This window comes from Mobula birostris, chromosome 2 (genome assembly GCF_030028105.1).
Source record: "Mobula birostris isolate sMobBir1 chromosome 2, sMobBir1.hap1, whole genome shotgun sequence".
Classification (NCBI taxonomy): domain Eukaryota; kingdom Metazoa; phylum Chordata; class Chondrichthyes; order Myliobatiformes; family Myliobatidae; genus Mobula; species Mobula birostris.
Genome location: NC_092371.1, coordinates 227,549,140 through 227,573,375, shown reverse-complemented (window position 1 = coordinate 227,573,375; position 24,236 = coordinate 227,549,140). Strand labels below are relative to the sequence as shown.

At 41.3% G+C, this 24,236-nt stretch overlaps 1 protein-coding gene across 1 annotated transcript in view; it reads left to right on the top strand.

Annotated features, from left to right (window-relative positions):
- nkain2 (sodium/potassium transporting ATPase interacting 2) overlaps window positions 1-24,236 on the top strand; it is a 646,326-nt gene that overhangs the window by 507,622 nt on the left and 114,468 nt on the right. The window contains exon 4 of the mRNA XM_072279168.1: window positions 12,505-12,705. Coding sequence (XP_072135269.1) covers window positions 12,505-12,705 — 201 coding nt within the window. The remainder of the gene's footprint in view (window positions 1-12,504; window positions 12,706-24,236) is intronic.

The following is a 24,236-nucleotide window of genomic DNA, read 5'->3' as shown; positions in this document are numbered from 1 at the left end:
TAAGTAATGACTCCTGCTTGCCTCATGCTAGTTGTGAATTAACCCATGGAAGACGACCCTGTAGTTTGTCAAAGACTTTTTCTACACTGTGATCCCACATAATTCTTGAGGTGTATTCCCATGTACAATGGAGCTTTAAACTGTCTCAATATAGCATCAGTCATGTAGAAAAATGCATTACAGGCAGTGTTATTATGCAGGAACTCTGGTGTGAATCCAGCAATAAATTGTCCCATGGCTCAATGTTGAGATGCTGCCAGTTGAAGCTACTGTTCGGCTGGCCAGGGCTGAGATGTGGACCATCATTGGTTGGGACAGGGAGCTGCAGCATGTATTGACAAACCATAAGATATAGAAGCAAAATCAGGCCATTTGGCCCATCAAGTCTGCACTGCCATTTCATCATGGCTGATCCAATTTAACTCTCTGCTCCAATCTCCTGCCTTCTCCCCATATCTCTTCATGTCCTGACCATTCAAGATTCTGTCAACTTCTGCCTTAAATGTACATAAAGATTTGGCCTCAACAGCTACCTGTGGGAAAGAATTCCACAGATTCAGTACTCACTGGCTAAAGAAATTCCTCCTCATCTCTGTTCTAAATGGACACTTCTCTATTCTAAGGTTGTGTCCTCTGATCTTAGATTTTCCCACCATAGGAAACATCCTCTCCACATCCACCCTATCAAGGCCTTTCACCATTCAAAAGGATTCAAAGAGGTCACTCCTCATTCTTCCGAATTCTAGTTAATACAGGCCCAGAGCCATCAAACACTCTTCTTATGACAAGCTATTCAAACCTGGAATCATTTTTGTGAACCTTCTTTGAACCCTCTCCAGTTTCAGCACATCCTTTCCAAGATAAAGGGCCTAAGACTACTAATAATACTCCAAGTGAGGACTCAGCAATCACATCTTTGCTTTTATATTCTAGTCCTCTTGAAATTAATGTTAACATTGCATTTGCCTTCCTCACCACATACTCAACCTGCAAATTAACTTTTAGGGAATCCTGCACAAGGACTCCCAAATCCCATTGCACCTCAGCTTTTTGTATTTTCTCTCCATTTAGAAAACAGTCAACCCTTTCATTTCTTTTAGAAAAGTGCATGACCATACACTTCCCAGCACTGTATTCCATCTACCATTTCTTTGGCCATTATTCAAATCTGTCTATGTTCTTCTTTAGCCTCTCTGCTTCCTCAAAACTGCCTGCTCATCCATCTATCTTCATATTGTCTCCAAACTTTGCGACAAAGCCATCCATTCCATCATCCAAATCATTAAGCTATAGCATGAAAATAATCGATCCCAACACAGACTTCTGTGGAAAACCACTAGTCACTGGCTACCAGCCAGGAAAAGACTCTTTGCCTCCTGTTTTATCCATGCTAGAATATTTCCTGCAATACCTTGGGCTCATAGCTTGATAAGCAGTCTTATGTTTGGTACCTTGTCAAAGGCCTTTTGAAAAGCCAAGTACACAACATCAACAAATTCTCTTTGGTCTATCCTGCCTCTTATTTCGTCAAAGAATTCCAACAGATTTGTCAGGCAAGATTGTTCCCTTAAGGAAACCAACCTGACTACAGCCTGTTTTATTATGTGCCTCCAAGTACCCTGAGACCTCATCCTTAATAATAGGCCCAACATCTTCCCAACCACTGAGGTCAGACTAATTGACCTATAGTTTCCTTTCTTCTGTCTCTCTCCCTTCTTGAAGAGTGGAGTGACATTAGCAATTTTCCAGTCTTCTGGAACCATTCCAGAATCTAGTGATTCTTGAAAGATCATTACTAATACCTCTACAATCTCTTCAGCCTCCTCTCTCAGAACTTTGAGGTGTACAGTATCTGGTCCAGGTGACTTATCTACCTTCAGACCTTTCAGTTTCCCAAGAATGTTTTCTCTAGAATCATCTGGATCCTCCTCTCACTCGCAGCAGGCTAAGATGAAAACTGCCATCTCCCTCTCTTTCTGTTTTGGTTTCGCAGTTCACCAAAGCCTAGAGATTGCTCCATGTTAACGAGGTCAGTTGCCACCACTTGGCTTATAACTCAGGAGGTATCCTTGGAGTTGGACAGCCAAAGAGCTGAGGAAGCAGCAACTTTCATCACATCCAACAAGAAACCGTATGTCCCGGGCAGTCTGTTAACACATAGAAGAGGTGCTGTCAGTTCTTCACCATGTTGTCTACGGTACAGTCAAAATCACACGTCTCAGCAATGAGTGGCTACACTGACCCATGCAACATCAACCTTCTCAGGAGGGCAGCCTCTCCATACTAAGCCTTGGGGATTCAACTCTGGGAGAATTCCTGTGGAGGGAAAAAGTGATTTGCACCAGATTGCCAGTACTGCAATGTACAGTGCACAGGGTTATTTTCGGAATCAGATTCAAGATCAAGTTTTTTGTCACTGACATGCGTCATGAACTTTGTTGTCTTGTTGCAGCAGTGCAAAGCAACAAACAAAAATCATTATATGTTACCATAAGAACAGAAGATCAGAAGATATAGGAGCAGAATTAGGCCATTTGGCCCATAGACTCTGGTCCGCCATTTCATCATGGCTAATCCAATTTTCCTCTCAGCCCCAATCTCCTGCCTTCTCCCTGTATCCCATCATGCCCTGACCAATCAAGAATCTAATTATAATAAAGATGTAAAAATATAAATAAATGGTGCAAAGAGAAAGCACAAGGTAAGGTAGTGTTCATGGTTTCATAGACTATTCAGAAATCCGATGGCAGAGGGGAAGAATTTGCTCCTAAAACGTTGAGTGTGTGCCTTCAGGCTCCTGTACCTCCTCCTTGATGGTGGCGATAGGAAGAGGATATGTCCTGGGTGATAGGGGTGTTTAATGATGAATGGCACCTTCTTGAGGCATTGCCAATTGAAGATGTCCTGGATGGTGGGGAAGCTCGTGTCTACGATGGTGCTGGGTGAGTTTGCAACCCTTTGCAGCTTTTCCTAATCCTGTGCAGTGCTGTCTACATACTAGATGGCGATGGGACCACACAGAACAACCTCCACGGTACATCTATAGAAATTTTTCTAAATTTTTTGATGACAGACCAAATCTCTCAAAGACTTTTAAAGTAAAGCGAGGGCTGGAGGAGCAAAAGATCTGTAATAAGTTGGTAACACGAGGAATTCTGCAGTTGCTGGAAGTTCAAGCAACACACATCAAAGTTGCTGGTGAACGCAGCAGACCAGGCAGCATCCTTTCTCTCTCCTTTTTCTCCCTCTGTCCCTCTGACTATACCCCTTGCCTATCCTCTGGTTTTTCCCCCCTCCCCCTTTTCTCTCCCTCCTGTCCCATGATCCTCTCATATCCCTTTTGCCAATCAACTGCCCCGCTCTTGGCTCCATCCCTCCCCCTCCTGTCTTCTCCTATCATTTTGGATCTCCCCCTCCCCCTCCCCCTCTCAAATCTCTTACTAGCTCTTCTTTCAGTTAGTCCTGACGAAGGGTCTCAGACCAAAACGTCGACTGTGCCTCTTCCTAGAGATGCTGCCTGGCCTGCTGCGTTCACCAGCAACTTTGATGTGTGTTGTAATAAATCGGTACTCTGTGGGAGAGCGCTAAGCAGGGTACTTGTATAATTCATCGCAGCTCATTTTAAGATTTTTCCCAAAAACCTTGTGATGTTCCCTGCATTTTTCTGCTTCTAATGGCTGCTGAGGAAAATAGGTGCAAATACCTTTTTAGACGTGGCTGAAATGTCATTGCAAGTTTTGAAATTTTAGGTGGTGGCCTTTACAGCTACTCTGGCTGTTCAGATTACTTTTTGATAAGTTTAGTACTTAAAGCTGTGTGATTTTTAACAAGCTTCATTTTGCCATTCTGTTAAATGCATTTTAAGTTTTGTAGTTCTAAAAGAACCCTGTTTATGGAGTAACATGGTTGCATTATGGTCAAGGTTTTTTTCTTGTTGTAAATGTTCACAGAACACCTCATTACCTTTATCTGAAGGGCAGTGTGGTTTCTTTTCAAACTGACTGAACGAGTTTAATTCTCTTAAAATTTCTTCCATTTTCTTACAGCATGTTTATTTTTTCATGTGTTCATTAACACAAATCATTTTCATTATATGCACATTGTTTAATTCTTTACAATATTTCTTGAACTACTTTACACCTTTTAGTTGCAAGAAGGACAAAGGAATTATGATAATTATTTATCACTTAGTTATATACAATAGCGCTTATGAATTTGAGTAAATTTTCACAAGATGTCTTCCAGAATTGCTATGACAATATTTTCAGCACTTCTGACCACTTAAGGAAAAATAATTACCAGCCTTCTAGATTTGGTTAAAATTGACTCAGCGCATGGGAACTGTTTTCATTAAAATACGGTCTGTTATAGATCCCTGGCTGGGTGTTCACATCAAGTAGAAAAACTATTTATTCAATGTTTTGATCTTTTACTACACCAACACATGAATTCTATCAAGTAATGCCTTTAAATGAAAGTTTAACTGTATGAAAAGTTGTATGAATAAATTATATCATGTACAGGAAAATCACATTAAATATATGAAACTGGCATATTTTTATGAAAGCAACTCTATTAAATGATCTTTCAAAATCACTTCCTTGCTTTGAACTATCAAACAAAATGATAAATAATTTTTTTGAAATTGTATCAACAAAATTAAGAATTTTTTGAAATTCCATTGTGAATTCAGTCTGTTTTGCAAAATCCATTGAATTATATTACCACTCACTAATTTAAACTGGCAGTCATTACTTTTTTGTTTCAATACTGAACAATGGGACATCAGGGCAACATAGTGGGTAGCACGATGCTGTTACAGCCTGGGGCATCAGAATGCAAAGTTCAAATCCAGCGTCCTCTTTGTACGTTCTTCCTGATGAGCATCTGGATTTCTTCCCGGAGCTCCAGGTTTCCCCCACAGTCCAGAGAGGTTAGTTTGTCATTGTGAATTGTCCTGTGATTGGACTAGGGTTAAGTCAGTGAGTTGTTGTCAGCAGAACTCAAAGGGCCAGAAGAGTCTGTTCCACGCTGTGTGTCTAAATAAATAAACGATTGCATTATTGGGCAGAGTTATGAACTGATATTAGTACATTATCTGTATTTTCAGTTTGATTTTTGGTTAAAATGAACATAGTATCATTATGCAGCCTAGATATTTGGTTTGGGATGATAATTACATTTTGTGCATCATTTCTATTTTTCACACCCTGAATTATTTTTGCTGCCATATCTTATATCAGATCAATGGATGAAGGATAGATCTGATTTCCTGCTGTATCTGATTACACTAGACAGAACCTTTTGAATGGGTAGATTCTCTCTAATATCTCCAATTATATTGTGCTTTGTGCACCAGCCTGAAGCTATATTTATAGTTCCATAGCCTCGGACCCTGCAGATCTCCTTCCGTTAAATGTTAAGAATACAGCAAATAACTCAGCTGGTTTACAGAATCTAGCATTTCCTAATGGGTGATTGAGCTTTTATTTTGACATCTTAGCTTTATGAGGTTAGCAGCTTCCCTTATCATTCCACATACCTAGGAAGATAGAGAAATATATGGTCTGATTCTTGATAATATTTATTGTGTATTAATTTTCATTTATGCTGCAGTTTGAGAGGTATACCTTTAGAATAATCCTTGCACTTAATTCCTTGGACAGGAAGTAGAAGATTCTCAGTGACATTGAATTCTAATATAAAAAAGAATTGTGTTAGGAAAAGCAGAATTTTGTGTGGAATCTTCATCCAGTATGGTGGTGTGAGTTTTTCTTTTGCTCCCCTGATTATATTAACCAAATAATCTTGATTTTTTTTACTGTGCCATGAAAAAGTAGTCAGCCCCCACAGCTCTTTTCACATTTTACTGTCTCATTTTCTAAGTTTAAAATGATATTGAAGTAGGATCTTTGAGATAATCTACAAAACATTGTGCATCATGTCAAGTCAAAAGAAAAGTTCGAAAGCTTGTCAACAATTTTCAAAGAAATGAAAACTGAAATTGTGAGACTGAGAAAGTATTCAACCCCTTTGTATTTACTACACTAACTTTCCTCAGGTTTCCTTACTAACACACCCAATTTGTTGATGTAGAAAATTAGAGTATCACTTGAATAAATGCCCCTCTCTCTGTAAGCTCCGTTGTCTGGTTCATTTTCAATAGACCAAACCAAAATGAAGACAAAAGAACATTCAAGGCAAGTCAGAGAGATGAAATGGGAATGGAAATTCTGATTCCCATTCCTGTTCCAACATGTCTGTCCATGGCCTCCCCTGTGCAATAATGAGGTCATCATCAGGGTGGAGAGCAACACCTTATATATTCCGTGTTGGTAGCCTCCAACCTGATGGCATGAATATTGATTTCTCCTTCTGGTAAAAAAAAATTCCCTCCTCCTCCCCTCTTCTTCTATTCCCCACTCTGGCCTCATACATCTTCTCACCCGCCTATCAACTCCCCCCCCCCCCCCCAGTGGCCTTCTCCTTCTCTTTCTCCTATGGTCCACTCTCCTCTCCTATCAAATTCCTTTCTCTCCAACCCTTTACTTTTCCTACACATCTGTTTTCACCTTCTAGCTATCCTCTTTCCCCCACCCCACCATTTTATTCTGGCATCTTCTCCTTTCTTTTCCAGTCCTGAAGAAGGGTCTCGGCCCAAAACGTCGACCGTTTATTCATTTCCATAGATACTGCCTGATCTGAGTTCCTTCAGCATTTTGTATGTGTTGTCAGGGAAATGATAATAGAGGAGCACAAATCTGGGGAAGGGTACAAGATCATCTCTTTCTTTATTAATCTTTTTATTGTGGGCACGTGGCTAAGTGGTTAAGGCATTGGACTAGCAACCTGAAGGTCGTGAGCTCGAGCTCCAGCCGAGGCAACATGTTGTGTCCTTGAGCAAGGCACTTAATCACACATTGCTCTGCGACGACACTGGTGCCAAGCTGTATGGGTCCTAATGCCCTTCCCTTGGACAACACTGGTGTCGTGGAGAGGGGAGACTTGCAGCATGGGCAACTGCTGGTCTTCCATACAACCTTACCCAGGCCTGCGCCCTGGAGAGTGAAGACTTTCCAGGTGCAGATCCATGGTCTCGCAAGACTAACGGATGCCTTTACTTTATTCATTTAAAAGGAACATAATTCTCCTCTTGTTTGTGTTTATCGCAAATATATATATCAATAACAATACCAACAGAGATTGAAATAGACATTATCAAAATCATACATAGTGTTAAGCTAGTATATAATATATAATAAAAAAAGAAAACGGCAATTCTCCTCTTATCAGTTCATGAAGAGGAAAGAAAAAAAATTAGAATTTTAAATGAAGAAAAAAAAGACCCCCACTACACTATACAAAAAAAGGAAGAAAAGGGACTGGGCAGTCCATTCTGAGGAAACAACCAAAAAAAAGAAAAACCTTCTGATCAAATCTAAAACTTCGAAAAAAAAATTGGAGGAGTAATAAATCAAATTAAATGAAAATATTGAATAAAAGGTCACCAGATTTGCTCAAATTTAAAGGATGTATCAAATGTCTGACTTATTTTCTCTAAACTTAAACAGGACATAATGGAGGAAAGCCAATAAAAGACAATAGGTGGATTAGCAAGATCATCTCAAAGGCACTGAACATACCTCGGAGCCCAGTGCAGTCCATCATGAAAAAGTGGAAAAATTATGAAACCACTACCACACCATGTAGGTCAGGCCACCCCTCTAAACTTAGTCACAGGAGAAGAAGGCACTTGTAAGAGATGCCAACAGTCACTCTGAGTGAGCTGCAGAAGTTAGTGGCTGTAACTGGAGATGAAATTCATGGCTCCACAATTTCTAAGCCCTCACACAAATAGGGTATTTATGGGAAGAAGCCTTGGCTAAAAAAAAACATTTCCTTGCCAGTAAAGACTTCACACAGCATCACTTAGAAGATACTGTAAAGATGCAGAAGGCCTTGTGGTCATGAGACTAAAATGGAACTTTTTGGCCTCATCACTAAGTGGTACTTGTGGTGTAAATCTAACACTGTGCATCAGCCAGGTAATGCCATCCCAACTGTAAAGTATGGTGGAGGTAGCATCATGCTGTGAGGATGCTTTTCAGCAACAGGGACTGGAAATCTGGTCAGGATTGATGGGAAGATAAATAACAGAGAGATCCTGGTAGCCTCTGCTGGAAAACATAAACTGCAGAGAAAATTTATCTTTCAGCAGGACAACTACTCAAAGTCCACCATGAGAGCAACCATAGGGTGGCTTCAAATGAAGAAAATTGATGTCCTTGAGTGGCCCAATCAGAGTTCTGACCTTAACCCATTTGAACATCTCTTGCAAGACCTCAAGGTTGCTGTCCACCACCACTCACTAACTAACCTGGCACAACTTGACCAATTTTGCAGGGAGGAATGGGCAAATCTTGTTCCATCACGTTTTACAAAGCTAATAGAGACTTATCCAAAAGGACTACTGGCTGTAAAAGCTGTGAGAGGTGGTTCAACTGAGTACTGAACAGAGGGGGATGAATACAAATTTTCTTGTTTTTTGGACTCCACCGTGAAAAAAGGAGCAAGTGATTCACAAATAAAAATTCTCAGTTAAACTAATCAAAATCACTGGTAGTAATACTCATTTATGTGAACAAAGGGTTGGGGACTGAGTACTTTTACAAGACAATGTAGAGGGAGTTTCTTGTCATTTTCTTTGGAATTTGTCATTTCCTTTGGAATTTTACCAAAGGCACTCCAATGGCTGAACATTTGTCTGGTCAGAATAAACATTGATTCAGCTTCAGTCTTTACCCAATGATTGAACATTCAGAAAAGATAATTATTGGGACATTTAAGAGGCACAGACATACTGCATGGAAATAGGCGCTTCCACCCACCAAGTCTGTGCCCACAATCGTACACCCATTTATACAGATCTCATTGCCAGTCTCAATCTATTCTCCCCCCTCCATCCCATCAACCCTTCCAGATTGCGCAACGCAACAGGATAATTTACAGTGATCAGTTCACTTACCAGCGTATATGTTTTTGGGTTGAGAGGGGAAACTGGAGCAGTCAGAAGAATCTAGTGCAGTTACTCTAACTACACCAGAGGTCAGAATGAAACTTGGTTGCTGGAGTGTACACCAAGAGATTGATAGCCTTTCTATAAACAATCCAAGGAGCCTCCCTCTCAGAAAGGGATGCTTCACTGTGCACTCTGATGCTACATCACTGGATTTCAAAGTTCAAATTACATTTATTATCAAAGTATGTACACATGTACAAAGTATGTATACAACCTCAAGACTTGCCTCCTTACAGGCAGCCACAAAACAAAGAAACACAAAAGAACCCATAAAAAAGATCAATGTGCAAAGGGGAAAAAAAAATTGTGCTAATAATAAAAGTAAGCAAATGGCATTTAGAATGAATGTGAGCCCTCAGACACGAAGCCCAATGCAGACCACAGCCTCAACCTCAGTTCAGCATAGAGCAGAGTAAACATCATGGAGCCCACAGACACGAAGCCCAGAGCAGACCCAACCTCAATACAGTACAGAGGGGATTAATGTCATGGAGTAATGAACAAAAACCAGCCCGACCCATGCCTCTGCTCCCGACACCCTGCCTTTTCAACCTATCTGGTCAGGCGTTTAAACCCTCCAAACATCGGGTTGTTAATCATTCTTTATTATTTTATATTTCTGCAGTCTTTTACAAGCTTATTACTCATTGAATTTGGTAATGAGGTAAATCATGAGCCCAAAAAAAGGGGACATGAGATAGTGACAGAGAGAATTAAGGAAAATCCAGAGATTTTGTCAGCATAGTTAGGGGTAAAAGAGTAACTAGAGAGAGAATAAGGTTGTTCAAAGTCAAAGAGGATATCTTTGTGTGGAGCTAAAGGAGATGGATGAAACCCTTAATAAGTATTTCTCCTGTTTCTACCATGGAGAAAGATATTAGAACCTCAGAACTACGAGGGGTGATTGATAAGTTCATGGCCTAGAGTAGTGGTCAATTTTAGAAAACCTAGCACATTTATTTTTCAACATAGTCTCCTCCTATATTTACACACTTAGTCCAGCGGTCAAGGAGCAAACGGATCTTGGACCTCCAGAAAGTGGTCCACAGCAGGGGTGATTGATAAGTTTGTGGCCTAAGGTAGAAGGAGATGAGTAAGAGTTGAACTGCACAAGCGTGTAACAAGAGCTGTATAACTCATCTCCTTAGGCCACAAACTTATCAATCACCCCTGCTGTGGCCCACTTTCTGGAGGTACAAGGTGCCAGCTTCTACAAAGAAGGGATCCGTATGCTCCACATCCGCTGGACTAAGTGTGTAAATGTAGGAGGGGACTATGTTGAAAAATAAATATGCTAGGTTTTCTAAAATTGACTCCTTCTACCTTAGGCCACAAACTTATCAATCACCCCTCACAGGTGAAATAAATGGAGGCGGAGGGGAATCTTACAGATAGTCTGTGTTATAGTAGAGAAGGTGCTGGATGACTTAAAACGTATGAAGGTACACAAACCTCCAGTGCCTCGCCATGTACAACCAAAACAGTTGTGGGAGGCTACAGAAGAAATTGTGGGAACCCCGGCTGAGATATTTACATCATCATTAGCCACGGGTGAGGTTTTGGTAGAATGGAAGGTAGCAAATGTTGTGCCTTTATTTAAGAAGGACAGCAAACATAAACCTGGGAACTATGGACCAGTAGGTCAAATATCTACAGTGGGTATGATAGGTAAGTTCCTGGAGAGGATGTTATGGGGTAAGACATATGTGCATCTAGAATGATGGGTTCATCATCGTGAGGGTATCATGTTTTACAAATTGATTCAGTTTTTCAAAGTTCGAAGTAAATTACTTATCAATGTATAAGTATATGGTATTGTCACCATATACTACCATGAGATTAATTATCTCGTGGATATTCTAAGAAATGCAGTGGAATCAATGATAGAACTAGGGACATAGCCTCAAGATTCGGGGGAGTAGATTTAGGATGGAGATAAAGAGGAACTGCTTTTTCAACGGGGTGATGAATCTGTGGAATTCTCTGCCCAATAAAGTAGTAGAGGCTACCTCAGTAAATATAATTAAGACAAGGCTGCGTAGATTTTTGCACAATGGGGTTTTGGGGGTAAAGGCAGGTAGGTGGAGATCAGTCCATGGTCACATCAGCTGTGATCTTATCGGACGGCGGAGCAGGATTGACGGGCCAGATGGCCTAGTCCTGCTCCTATTTCTGATTTTCTTTATGTTCTTAATACCAGACCCAATAAGACAGACTAACAACAAATGGACAAAATGATAACAAACTGTGATAATGTATGAAAGATAATAAATAAGCAAAAAAAAAGAGAACATGAGATGAAGAGCCATTGAAAATCGATTGTGGGAACAATTCAGTGATGGAGTGAGTGAAGTTGAGTGACATTATCCCCTCTGATTCAAGAGCCTTAAAGAACTTAAGTAGCAACATTTTTCGCACAAAATGGGGTTCAAAAAAGTTCAAATGAAGCGATTTTCTTGTTGTTACTTCATTGTACTTTGTGAAGATAACTCTTCAGAAAGAAAATAATCTACACATAATTATGTTGCCTTTTGAAGAACAAAACAAGTTCTCAATCTTAAGTGATACAATGAAAGATGGGAGTGCTTATAATGTTACATTTGTCACAAAAAAAACTTTATACAAGGCATATACAGTATAGTTTAAAAGCTTCCATTTCTAACTTTAAGCAGGAAAAAAAATCAGATTAAGAAAGTTAAATGTTTCACCAATTTTAATGACACCCACATTGACTCTACAGCACATTTCCTTGTTTCTGATGCCTATTTGCATCCAATTGTCTATTGCGGATGAACATCACTGAATTATTTTTTTTCAAAGGACAAATAGCTTTTTGCCACAGGGTTTATATCAGAAGAAAAAGCAAAATAATGTGATATATAAAATTTCTAGAATATTTGATTAGAAACTTTGGGCCACACGGTAATGTGGCAGGTAACATAATGGTATTACAGTGTCAGCAAAACAGATTTAATTCCATCGCTCTCTGTAAGGAGTGGGACATTCTCCCCATGACCATGCAAGTTACCTCAGGGTGCTTCAATTTCCTCCCACATTTCAGAGACGAATGAGTTAACAGGGTACAAACATGACAAAATCTGCAGCTGCTGAAAATCCAAAACAACACACACAAAGAGCTGGAGGAACTCAGCAGACCAGACTGCAACTATGAAAAAGAGTAAACAGACAATGTTCCAGGTCGAGACCCATCTTCGGGACTCAGGTTAACAGGTTAATTGGCCACAGAATTGGGTAGAGTGAGTTTTTTGAGCTGGAAGGGGCCTGTTACCATGCTGTATCTCTAAATAAAATAAAAATCCTATTTATGGCCAATAATGTGCGGAGATGAATTTAATAATAATGAGTGATAAGTTAACTTAACTAATTCAACAAGGGCTTAAAACCATTGTATTTTTCTTTTGCAGGATACCAACCTGATTATGACCTTTAACATATCCAAGCATCGTTCCTGGTGGATGGAGAATGGACCAGGATGTGTGGTGGTGACAATAACAGATACCCCAGAATGGGTGCCAGAGGATCATCGTTACATTTATGTCAGAGGCTGCCTGCTGGGATACCAGTATATAGAAGTGGCACACAGTTCACTACAGGTTATCCTTGCAGTAAGTACCAATGTCTTTCAGTAGATCATGTAATATAATTTATATGGTGAGGGAGACTCGGCCATTTAACTGCTGTAACTTTGGCAGAGGAGACACGGGTATCCTAGAAGATTAATCTACGGAGATCCTGCAGTTTCCTCACCAAGGTCACTTTAGTCAAATGGAAGAATCAACTACCAATCCACCTGAAATTCAGCCCTCATGTTCTGTTCTTCCATTGAAGAACCCTGGTGAGAATCTAACATTTCCATTAATTCCATTGCATTTCTTTATTCCACTGCAAGTGCCTGCAAGTAACTATATCTCACTGTAGTATATAGTAGCATATCCATTCTACTGCCCTTGCAGTGCGCATCTACAGAGCTATGCAGTGAGTTAAACAACTTCTCAGAAATCACCCTTGACAGGAGATTTCTTCAATGTTTATTTTGTGATATCTCTTACTTGTGGAATTGCAGAAAGTAAAATAAAAATTAAGTTCAGTACAGAATTGTTGTGTGCCAGAATATACAGATACAACCAATTATTCTAACAAGCAGTGTTAGCCAAGGTAACACAAAATACTCCATAACTATACCATGTAAACAAGAGTAAACCTATGGTGTAACAATAGCTTAACAGTGATAAACAATAAACATAATACTTTCTTCAAAATATCCCGACAAAATGTTTACCATTATCATCAATAACTTAAAACTCACAGATACTGCTGTTTCAAGGGCAAATAAGTAGAGGATGGAGATGTATGTCTTTCCAGCACGTGCTTCAAATTAAATCAAAAACTAACCCACAGAAACTAAGCCGCGCAGGATAAGATATTTAAAAAAACTAAGTACAGAAAGTAATGTTCCTACAAACCAAACTGTGCCTCTAGAGGCCAGAACATAGGTACTTTGATAATAAATTTACTTTGAACTTTGAACTCATTGTTGTAAGAGGTTTTTCCAAAGTGTATATGAGTTGGAAAGGTTTTAAAAATTATGCAAGTTAGCAAATGTGATTATGCAATATTTAAGAGAGTTATAGAAACAGTAAACGACAGACTTTGGTGGGTAACTAGTTTTGTCATCTTGGAAGTGATGAGTCTGTTGTTAGGATTTTGTTTTGGCGGTGATATTCTGGCAGAGCCAAACTGGAATATTCTGGTTAGTTTTCTGCCATTGACAGAGAACCCACCATGAGCAGAATATTAGAGTCCATGCCAAACTGTTATTCTGCTTAGTCCCAGCAACGTGTACCAGGACCAAAGCCCTCCTTACCAGTCCCATCCATGGATTTATCCAAACTTCTCTTATTCCCACCATGGTTCTCCCCGTGACCACATGAGTTTCCTCTGATTGCTCCGATTTCCTCCCACAGTCCAAAGATGTACCAGTTCATAGACTAATTAATGATTGTAAATTATTGCAGGTTGACTCTGTGGTTAAGAAGGCATACGGTGAATTGGCCTTTATCAATCGTCGAATTGAATGTAGGAGCGGAGAGGTAATGTTGCAGCTATATAGGACCCTGGTCAGACCCCACTTGGAGTACTGTGCTCAGTTCTGGTCGCCTCACTACAGGAAGGATGTGGAAGCCATAGAAAGGGTGCAGAGGAGATTTACAAGGATGTTGCCTGGATTGGAGAGCGTACCTTATGAGAATAGGTTGAGTGAACTCGGCCTTTTCTCCTTGGAGCGACAGAGGATGAGAGGTGACCTGATAGAGGTGTATAAGATGATGAGAGGCATTGATCGTGTGGATAGTCAGAGGCTTTTTCCCCAGGGCTGAAATGGTTGCCACAAAAGGACACAGTTTTAAGTTGCTGGGGAGTAGGAACAGAGGAGATGTCAGGGGTAAATTTTTTACGCAGAGAGTAGTAAGTTCGTGGAATGGGCTGCCAGCGACAGTAGTGGAAGCGGATACGATAGGGTCTTTTAAGAGACTTTTAGATAGGTACATGGAGCATAGAAATATAGAGGGCTATAGGTAAGCCTAGTAATTTCTAAGGTAGGGACATGTTCAGCACAACTTTGTGGGCCAAAGGGCCTGTATTGTGCTGTAGGTTTTCTATGTTTCTATGTAAATTGTCCTGTGATAAGGTTAGGGTTAAATTGGGCGTTACTGGGCAGTGTGGCTTGAAGGGCCTATTCCGCACTGTATCAAAATAAACTTAAAAGTAAATAAATAAGTTAACTAAAATGTTGCAATTGAACCTACAACCGCCTCTTCCGCTGGCAGCTCATTCTACTCTGGCACTAGCCTCTGAGTGAAGAAGTTCCCCTTTCTTTTACTGATTGCACTGCAGTAGGATCACTTTACATACCAGAAGCACACGTGACTGAGCTTAAAGACAAGAAACCAGATCCCAGTGATGTCCTCAGAATCTCTCTGGAGGTGTAAGAGGCCACTGACCTTCTAATTGTTACTATTTGCATCTCCTGAGAACTTGCATCCTCCATCGTATATTGGCTGAAGGAACCAATGGCAACACTGGTATCAAGGAGAGAAGTGCAGTCCCTATGTCTCCATTACCATCATTTATAAATCTTGGAGAAATGAGAAGCCATTAGCAATCCTATTTGAGACAGAGAAGTAGTTTAGGTTCTTTCACATTCTCCTATGATTCTAAACAAGATAAAATCTGCAGATGTTGGAAATCTAGCCAACACACACACAAAATGCTGGAGGAACTCAGCAGACCAGGCGGCACAGTCGACATTTCAGACTGAGACCCTTCAGCAGGACTGTGATTATGCTTAGTCTTGATCAGGATCATGGAACAGAATCCCCATCTTGGACAGATTACAGCTTTAGGGACAGGAAGGAGAGTGTAAGATGGTGTGCTTGAAGCTTAGCATGAATATGGTATATTTAAAAGATGCCGTGTGAAATTGTAATAATATGGTCACAGAGAGAAAGATGTTGGAAGATTGGATCTATAACAGAATCAATGTTGAAATGATAAGAGGATTGAAAATATCCATGTAGTAATTTTAAAGGAATTGTTGGAATTATGGGACATTTAATCGGAGCTGGGGTCCCAGCCTGATGGTATTTGCACTGGATTTGTAAAAGAGCAGAATCTTGCACAAACATTGAAGTATTACAGAAAGTGAAGCTGGAGGCTCCAGAAATTCTGAATTCAGCAATGTCCTAAGAATTGAGACCCTTGCACTTTCAGGCTGATGTTCAAGAATTAGGACTTCCTAAGGCAGGGGTTCCTAATCTGAGGTCCATAGACCCTCGGTTAATGGCATGTGTCCATGGCATCCAGAAGGTTGGGAACCCCGGTCCTAAGGCAAAGTAAATGTTTTTCCAAAGTTGGTCCTGCCACGGCTGTGAACAGTATCAAGACATGCTCCATAGCAAGCTGGTACAACATTCCTCCTGGGATTTGGAACAAATTGTGTCTTTGAATATGGTGTCCTCTCTAGAGATTGGGACCAATTTGAGATCCAATGGACACTTGATTGTTGATCATCCAACATCTTGCAGCAGGCAAGGTAACAGCAAGTCAGTCCCCAGTGAATCTGTTCCATGAGTTTGCTGAGTGTTTTTTTTTGTCCTTGTATCCTATTCAAGTGTCAGAGAATAACCTATTGTCAAATTGTTAAGGAATATCAATGCCAAAAGCTTCTGATGGATGAATCAAATACCAGAACTGCAAGGTAGGGGAGGTAAATTATGACAAATATAAATAAACGACTATCTCATTTATTGGCTTCAGTGCAAGGAGTTTGAAATTCAGCCAGCAACAGGAGTTTATTCTGAGCTATGTTCAGGTTAAAGATCATTTCAATTTCAGGGATGAGTAAATAGTTTTGTATATATTTCAAACAAGCTCCTCAGTTGATGAACTTTGATTGTCTCAAGCATTAGATTTCTATTTTAAAGTACATCCCCACATTATGCCTATCATTATATAGGTATCCCATTAAACAGGGTACTGGGAGTAATGCATTCTTTGTGTCCTAGAATCATCTGTCAATCACTTTCTAACGTACTGTAGGGTAGACAAAACTCTCTAGCAAGTTCTATGCCAAAGTAATGAATCAAGACAGCAGGCAACAGTTAGTCGTATGTCATAATTGTTAAATGGCACCAGCCAATATAGCATTTGTTGCATTCTTCCCTTCATAATGAAAAGGAAAACGTCCAGGGTAATTGCTCTCTCTGTGAGTTGTTTACTTTAACATGGCTTTTAGAGATACTAGACGGTCCTTCTGGAAATGTTCCTGCAGCAGTTCCTTTCATGTACAGTACTTTGTAAATCTGACAGGAGCAAAGGATGTTGGGAATGGTGAGGGTGGAGCGCTGTGGGGGGGTGGTGTGGGACAGATAACAGAGAAGGATTGCCGGTGGGGGTGAGGGGTGGTGCAGATGCAGACACCCCCTGCTCTGAGACACCAGACAAGGTCATGTGATTCCAAACTATTGGTTTATTGATCAGTACAGAATGCCCCCCCACCCCCCAGTGCTTCCCACTTCCTCCCCTCTCCCTTCCCCTTTCCTCAACCGTGATTCCCCTCTCACTGTCCCCTTCCCACTCTTAGTCCTTAATAGGGACTCATATCAGAAACAGGTTTATCATCACTCACATATGTTATGAAATTTGGTTTTTTTGCAGCAGTACAGTGCAATACATAAAATACTACATTATTGTACAAAAACCTTGGGAACCCTAGCTGTAGATATATATATATATATATATACACATCAGACTTTTGCACAGTACCGTGGATGCCTTTTTCCATTATGACCTCATCTGATAACAGGGTGTGATGTGCTGGGTCGCCATTGCCTTCTTCTATAACAGGTGTCAGTCTGACAAAGGCTTCATTCTCTTTTTTTCAGCGCTGAGCCATCGTTATCTCTGCCTTCCTTCTTTTTAGCCATGTCCACTTGTATTCCTGATCCATTTTACATCCCTGGTCTCCTAGTTCCATAAACAACATCTGCAAATTCTCTTGTAAAATTTGCAGCCAAAGTGGACCTTTATCCATTCCACCTGCTACCCTGTACTAATTTCAGATGTCAAGTGTTACCTTTCTGGTCAATTGCAATCAGCTTCACTTCAGATCTCTCTAGATTTCTGTGGGGATAACCACTGTCAGAGACCATCTTCCAGCAGGCTTCAGTGTAGTCTTTTTAAAAGTTTGACAGCATTTGTTGTAGCTGTGTATTCTCAGGGTGGATGTCCTGCTTTAGAAGGACATTGCTTACTGCTCCACGTCAAGCAACGGTGATATTAGTTGTCTATAAAGAATGTGTCCCTGTTTGACTTCTAGGAAGATTGCAATATACTGTAACATATCTAATGTATTCTTTAGGGCCTCGTTTGAGGGCTATTATGTTTTGGTTTAATTACCTTCCCTTAATGAAGAATAATTTGCTTTCTTCTCCTCTGCTTATCTGCAATTGCTTGATATTGAATGCAAGCTTTTCACCCCCATTCTTTAGATGGCTTGTTTTCCTCAAAATCTTACAACTTGGGCATCTTTTATCTGTTCAATTGTTCATAACCTCCAACGAATGATAGATCTTTATATTCTTCAGCCTGTTTCCACACGTTAATCAGATTGGGAGGAATCACATCTGTGTGATATTTCAATTCAGAATCTAAGTTTCTTCACCCAATACATTGACATCATGTCACAGTATCTTCTTCCCTTCACTGTCTACGTCACTGCAGGTAGTCACTTAAACTAACAGCCAAAGATATTTTGTTTAGAGACGAATTAATAGAGGCAGAAAGCAGTTTTCTGCTGCACATCTTCTTCAGAGTTAAACACCCTCCAGCAATTTCTGCACTAAAATAATGTTTCAATTACACAGAGCAGTTAGTCATATGCTGCAGTTCTTAAAGAGGTAATGAGCAGAAAAATACACTTGAGACAACAAAGGGCTCAGAGCAAGCTGTGGCCTCTTTATTCAAGGGTTCCTCTCAGAGTGCCATTCTGCCAGCTTATATGATTACTTGCATACAAGCAATCTTCGCAACCCTGGAACGAGTCAGCCTTTTAGTCCCATGAGCAGCCCAAGAGTACTTCCAATTAGTGGAGTGGTATATAAGCTATAGCAGCTGGCAGTTCAGTTTGTCATATGACAATTATTTAAGGATTAGCACCCATACACCAACAATTATCATTCATAACCAGTACTACATATAAAGCATGCACAAACTATGGAAATTATGCCAGGTGACATACTTCTATATTCAAAAGCATTTTAGTTCTGTTCAGTTCCTTTAGTTAGGCATATTCTTTTGCTTCCATACCCCAGAGTCACATTGTATTCCAAACTACCTCAGAAAATTCTACAAGGAAAGCACTCAGTAAACTGTGCTATTCAAAATGGTCTTGGCTGATTCAGTACCCTATTATACCCAACAGTATCTAACTCTTGCTTGCATATTTTTAGTGATTTGTCTTCAGCTACTTTGTGGTAGAGCAGTCCAAATGTTTAACACAAGAGGATCTGCAGATGCTGTTAACCCAGAGCAACACACACAAAATGCTGAAAGAACTCAGCATGGCAGGCAGCATCTATGGAAAGGAATAAACAGTCGATGTTTCAGGCTGAGGAACTTCATCAAGACCCAAATAGTCGACGTTTTGGGCCAAGGCCCTTCGTCATAACATTATTCCACGTTTATCACCTTCTGGATGAAGAAATTTCTCCGCATCAGTCTCAAAGGGCTTATCCATTATCCTTAGACTACAACCATGGTCCTAGATTCTGCTGCCATTGGAAACATCTTTTAGCCAGTTCTTATGAAATCACCTCTTATTGAACTTCTAATGAGCAAAGGCCCGATGTGATCCAGTCTTCATAATATGCATAAGGAGGTCTCCACTCTTACAAAAAGAGAATTTCTACTGGGATTTGAGACACTCAATATTCTTACACAGATCCAGGGAAAAGTTAAGACCAGTAATCTGGAAAACTTAAAAGAAATATGAAATTCATAAAGGAAACCATGCTTTGGAGGAATGTCAATTCAAAGATAACATCAAAATCAGCCTGAAGAAATTCAACATTACATCTAAAAGCTGGGAAGGCATCACACTTAATGGATACACTTGGAGAAAATCAAGAGGGAGCTGCAAGAGGGAAATCAAGAGGTTCACCTCCTGCTCAGAGCAAAAGATTCAGCCTTCGTGTCTGGAAATCGGGAGACTTACAGCTCAGCCAGGGCCAACCTGAGGAGGGGAATCTTTCAGGCTGAACACATATACAAACAGAGAATCGAGGAGCATTTCAACTCCTCGGATCCCGGGCGCATGTGGCATGTCATGCAGGTCATTACAGACTTAACAAACCACCTAGTACTGTGCCCCCCTTCCAGCTCTGCTTCCCTCTCTGATGAACTCAATTACTTCTACGCTGGCTTTGACCGAGAGAACAAGAAGGTCACCCTCAAAGCGGATCTCTCACCTGGTGAACTGCCTCTCTCACTTTCCACCTCCAATGTTTGCACCACCCTGAGCAGGGTGAATGTACAGAAGGCAGCTGGTCCGGATGGAATACCTGGCCATGTGCTCAGAGTCTGTGCAGGGCAGTTGGCCAGGGTCTTAACAGACATTTTTAATCTGTCCCTGGCCCAGGCAGTTCTCCACACAGGCCTCAAGATCACTACCATCATGCCAGCGCCGAAGGATTCCACTGCCACGGGCCTGAATGACTTCCGTCCAGTTGCACTCACCCCCATCATTGCAAAGTGCTTTGAGAGACTGGTTCTGCCACATCTGAAATCCTGTCTGCCCACTACCCTGGACCCCCATCAATTTGCCTATCGCACCAACAGGTCAACAGAGGAAGCCATCTCCACGGCACTTCACTCTGCCCTGACCCACCTGGACAGCCCCAACTCTTATGTCAGAATGCTGTTCATTGGCTTTAGTTCGGCATTAATACTGTGATCCCCTCCAAACTGATCGCCAAACTTTGCCAGCTTGGTATCAACTCATCCCTCTGCAATTGGACCTTGGACTTTCTGACTAACAGGTCCCAATCAGTTAAGTTAAACAACCTCTCCTCCTCCACTCTCACCCTGAACACCAGCGTGCCTCAAGGCTGTGTGCTGAGCCCTCTTCTGTACTCCCTTTTCAACTATGACTGTATTCATGTACATGGTTCTAACTCCATAATCAAGTCCGCAGATGACACCACGGTGGTTGGCCTGATCAGAGGGGATGACGAGACGGCCTATAGGGACGAGGTCCAGCACCTGGCCCATAACAACCTGGCCCTTAACACCCAAATGACCAAGGGGATCATTGTGGACTTCAGGCATGCTAGGAGCCACACTCACGTCCCCATCTACATCAACAGAGCTGTAGTGGAGCGTGTATCCAGCTTCAAATTCCTTGATGTCCACATTTCAGAGGATCTCACCTGGTCCCTGAACTCCTCCATCCTGGTCAAAAAGGTGCAACAGCGCCTTTATTTCCTGTGGAGCATCAAGAAAGCTCACCTCTGTCCCAGGAAACTAACGGACTTTTACCGCTGTACCATTGAGAGCATACTCACCAACTGCGTCTCAGTGTGGTATGGCAATTGTCCCGTATCGGACCACAAAGCACTCCAGCATGTGGTGAAGACTGCCCAGCAAATTATCAGCATCCAATTGCCCACCATTGAGAACATCTACCATAAATGCTGCCTGGGCAGGGCGAAAAGGATTATCAAGGTTGCACCTCACCCTAACCATGGACTTTTTACTCTCCTCCCGTCCGGGAGACACTACAGGAGTCTCTGCTCCCACACCAGCAGGCACAGGAAAAGCTTCTTCCCAGAGGCTGTGACCCTGCTGAACCTCACATCACAGCGCTAAGCAGTATTGCATCCATATTGTACTGTCTCAGTACTTTTATATTTGTGTGCTATAGCACTTTTTATTCACAGTTATTTTGTAAGTAACACTGTTCTTTGCATTTCTGGTCAGATGCTAACTGCATTTCATTGGCTTTGTATCTGTACTCGGCACAATGCCAATAAAGTTGAATCTAATCAAATCTATTTATACGAGAACGAATCTCCGTTATGCTATGGAGAATAAGCAGCAGCTGCAAAAGGAGAGAATGAACAACCAAAATATGCAATCACTAACCACAGCCACAACTTACTCTTGACAATGCTGCACCAGAATATGTGGGTCCCAGATCAGCCTCTACAACCACCCGAGGATCCATCAATAGACAACCCCTTAAGTCAGGGATTCCCAACTTTTTTTAATACCATGAACCAATACTGTTAAGCACGGAGCCACTGAACCCCTGCCAGATGAACATCATACTCAATTCAAGTGATCACATGACTATGAAGCAATTGAAGCACTCACTGTGTGGCACTAACATCACATTGATTGAAATCAGCTCAGAGCTGATCTGCCAACTCAGATGCAGGCAATGTGTCATCAGCATTAGGAGAATGATATTCCACCATAAATTCATAAGACCATGGGACATAGGAGCAAAATTAGGCCACTCAGACTATCACATCTCTTCTGCAATTCCATCACAGCCGATCTATTATCTCCCTTAACCCCATTTTCCTGCCTTCTCTTCATAACTTCTGACATCTTGACTAATCAAAGAACCCATCAACCTCTGCTTTAAATATGCTCAATGACTTGGCCTCCACAGCCATACAGGGCAATGAATCCACAGCTTCAGCACTCCCTAGCTAAAGGAATTCCTTCTCATCTATTTTAAATGGACATCCCTCTATTCTAAAGCTGTGCCATCTGGCCCTGGACTGACCCACTATAGGAAGCATCCTCCACATTTTCACTCTGTCTGGCCCTTTCAATATTCAATAGGTTTCAAAGAGATCCCCCACTCGTCCTTCTAAACTCCAGCGAGAACATGCCCAGAGCCTTCAAACATTCCGCATGCATTAACTTTTTCATTGCCAGAATCATTCTTGTGAACCTCCTTGGACCCTCTCCAATGCCAGCACATCTCAAAGCTAATGGCATGCTGGCCTTCATAACAAGGGGAATTGAGTATAAGAGCAAAGAGGTCCTTCTGCAGCTGTACAGGGCCCTGGTGAGACTACACCTGGAATACTGTGTGCAGTTTTGATCTCCAAATTTGAGGAAAGACATTTGCTATTGAGGGAGTGCAGCGTAGGTTCACAAGGTTAATTCCCGGGATGGTGGGACTGTCATATGTCAAAAGATTGGAGCGACTGGGCTTGTATACTCTGGAATTTAGAAGGCTGAGTGGGGATCTTATGGAAACATATAAGATTATTAAAGGATTGGACACGCTGCAGGCAGGAAGCATGTTCCCGCTGATGGGTGAGTCCAGAACCAGAGGCCACAGTTTAAGAATTAGGGGTAGGCCATTTAGAATGGAGCTGAGGAAAAACTTTTTCACCCAGAGAGTGGTGGATATTTGGAGTGCTGTGCCCCAGAAAGCTGTGGAGGCCAAGTCTCTGGATGCTTTCAAAAAAAAGAGATGGATAGAGTTCTTAAAGATAGTGGAATCAAAGGTTATGGGGATAAGGCAGGAACTGGATACTGATAGTGGATGATCAGCCATGATCACAGTGAATGGCGGTGCTGGCTCAAAGGGCTGAATGGCCTACTCCTGCACCTATTGTCTATTATCTTTTCTCAGATAAGCTCCTCACAATACTTTGTGTGGTCTAACCACTGCCTTATAAAGCTTCAGTATCACATCATTGCTCTTATGTTCTAGTTCTCTTGAAATGAATGCTAAAATAGCATTTGCCTTCCTTAACACTGACTCAACCTGTAAGTTAACCATTAGGCAATCCTGCACAAGGACTCCCAAGTCCCTTTGCACATCTGATTTTTGAACATTCTCCCTGATTAGAAAATAGATTAATACCTTTATTCCTTTTACCAAGGTGCATGACCATACACTTCCCTACACTGTATTCCATCTGCCACCTGTTTGAACTTTCTCCCAATATGTCTAAGTCCTTCCATAGACTCCCTGCTTCCTCTACACTAACTGCCCCTCCATGTTTCTTGGTACTGTCTACAAACCTGGCCACAAAGCCATCAATAACATGAAAAAAAGTGATCTCAATACTGACCCTGCAGAACACCACTAGTCACCAGCAGCCAACCAAAATAGGTCCCCTTTGTTCTCACTCTTTGCCTCCTGCCAATCAACCAATCTTCTATCCTTGCTGGTATATTTCCCTTAAAACCATGGGCTATTATCTTGTTAAGCAGCCTTCTGTACAACACCTTGTCAGAAGCCTTCTGAAAATCCAAGTAAACAATGTCCACTGACTCTCTCTTGTCTATCCTGCCTGTCATTTCCTCAAAGAACTCCAGCAGATTCGTCAGACATGATTTCCCCTTAAGGAAACCATGCTTGCTTGTGCCTACTTTATCATGCCACCAAGTATCCAGAAAACCCATCCTTAATAATGGATTCCAACACCTTCCCAACCAGTGGGTTCAGGCTATCTGGCCTATAATTTACTTTCTTCTGCTTCCCTCCCTTCTTCAAGTGTGGAATGATATTTGCAGTTTTCCAGTCCTCCAGAGGCATTCCAGAACC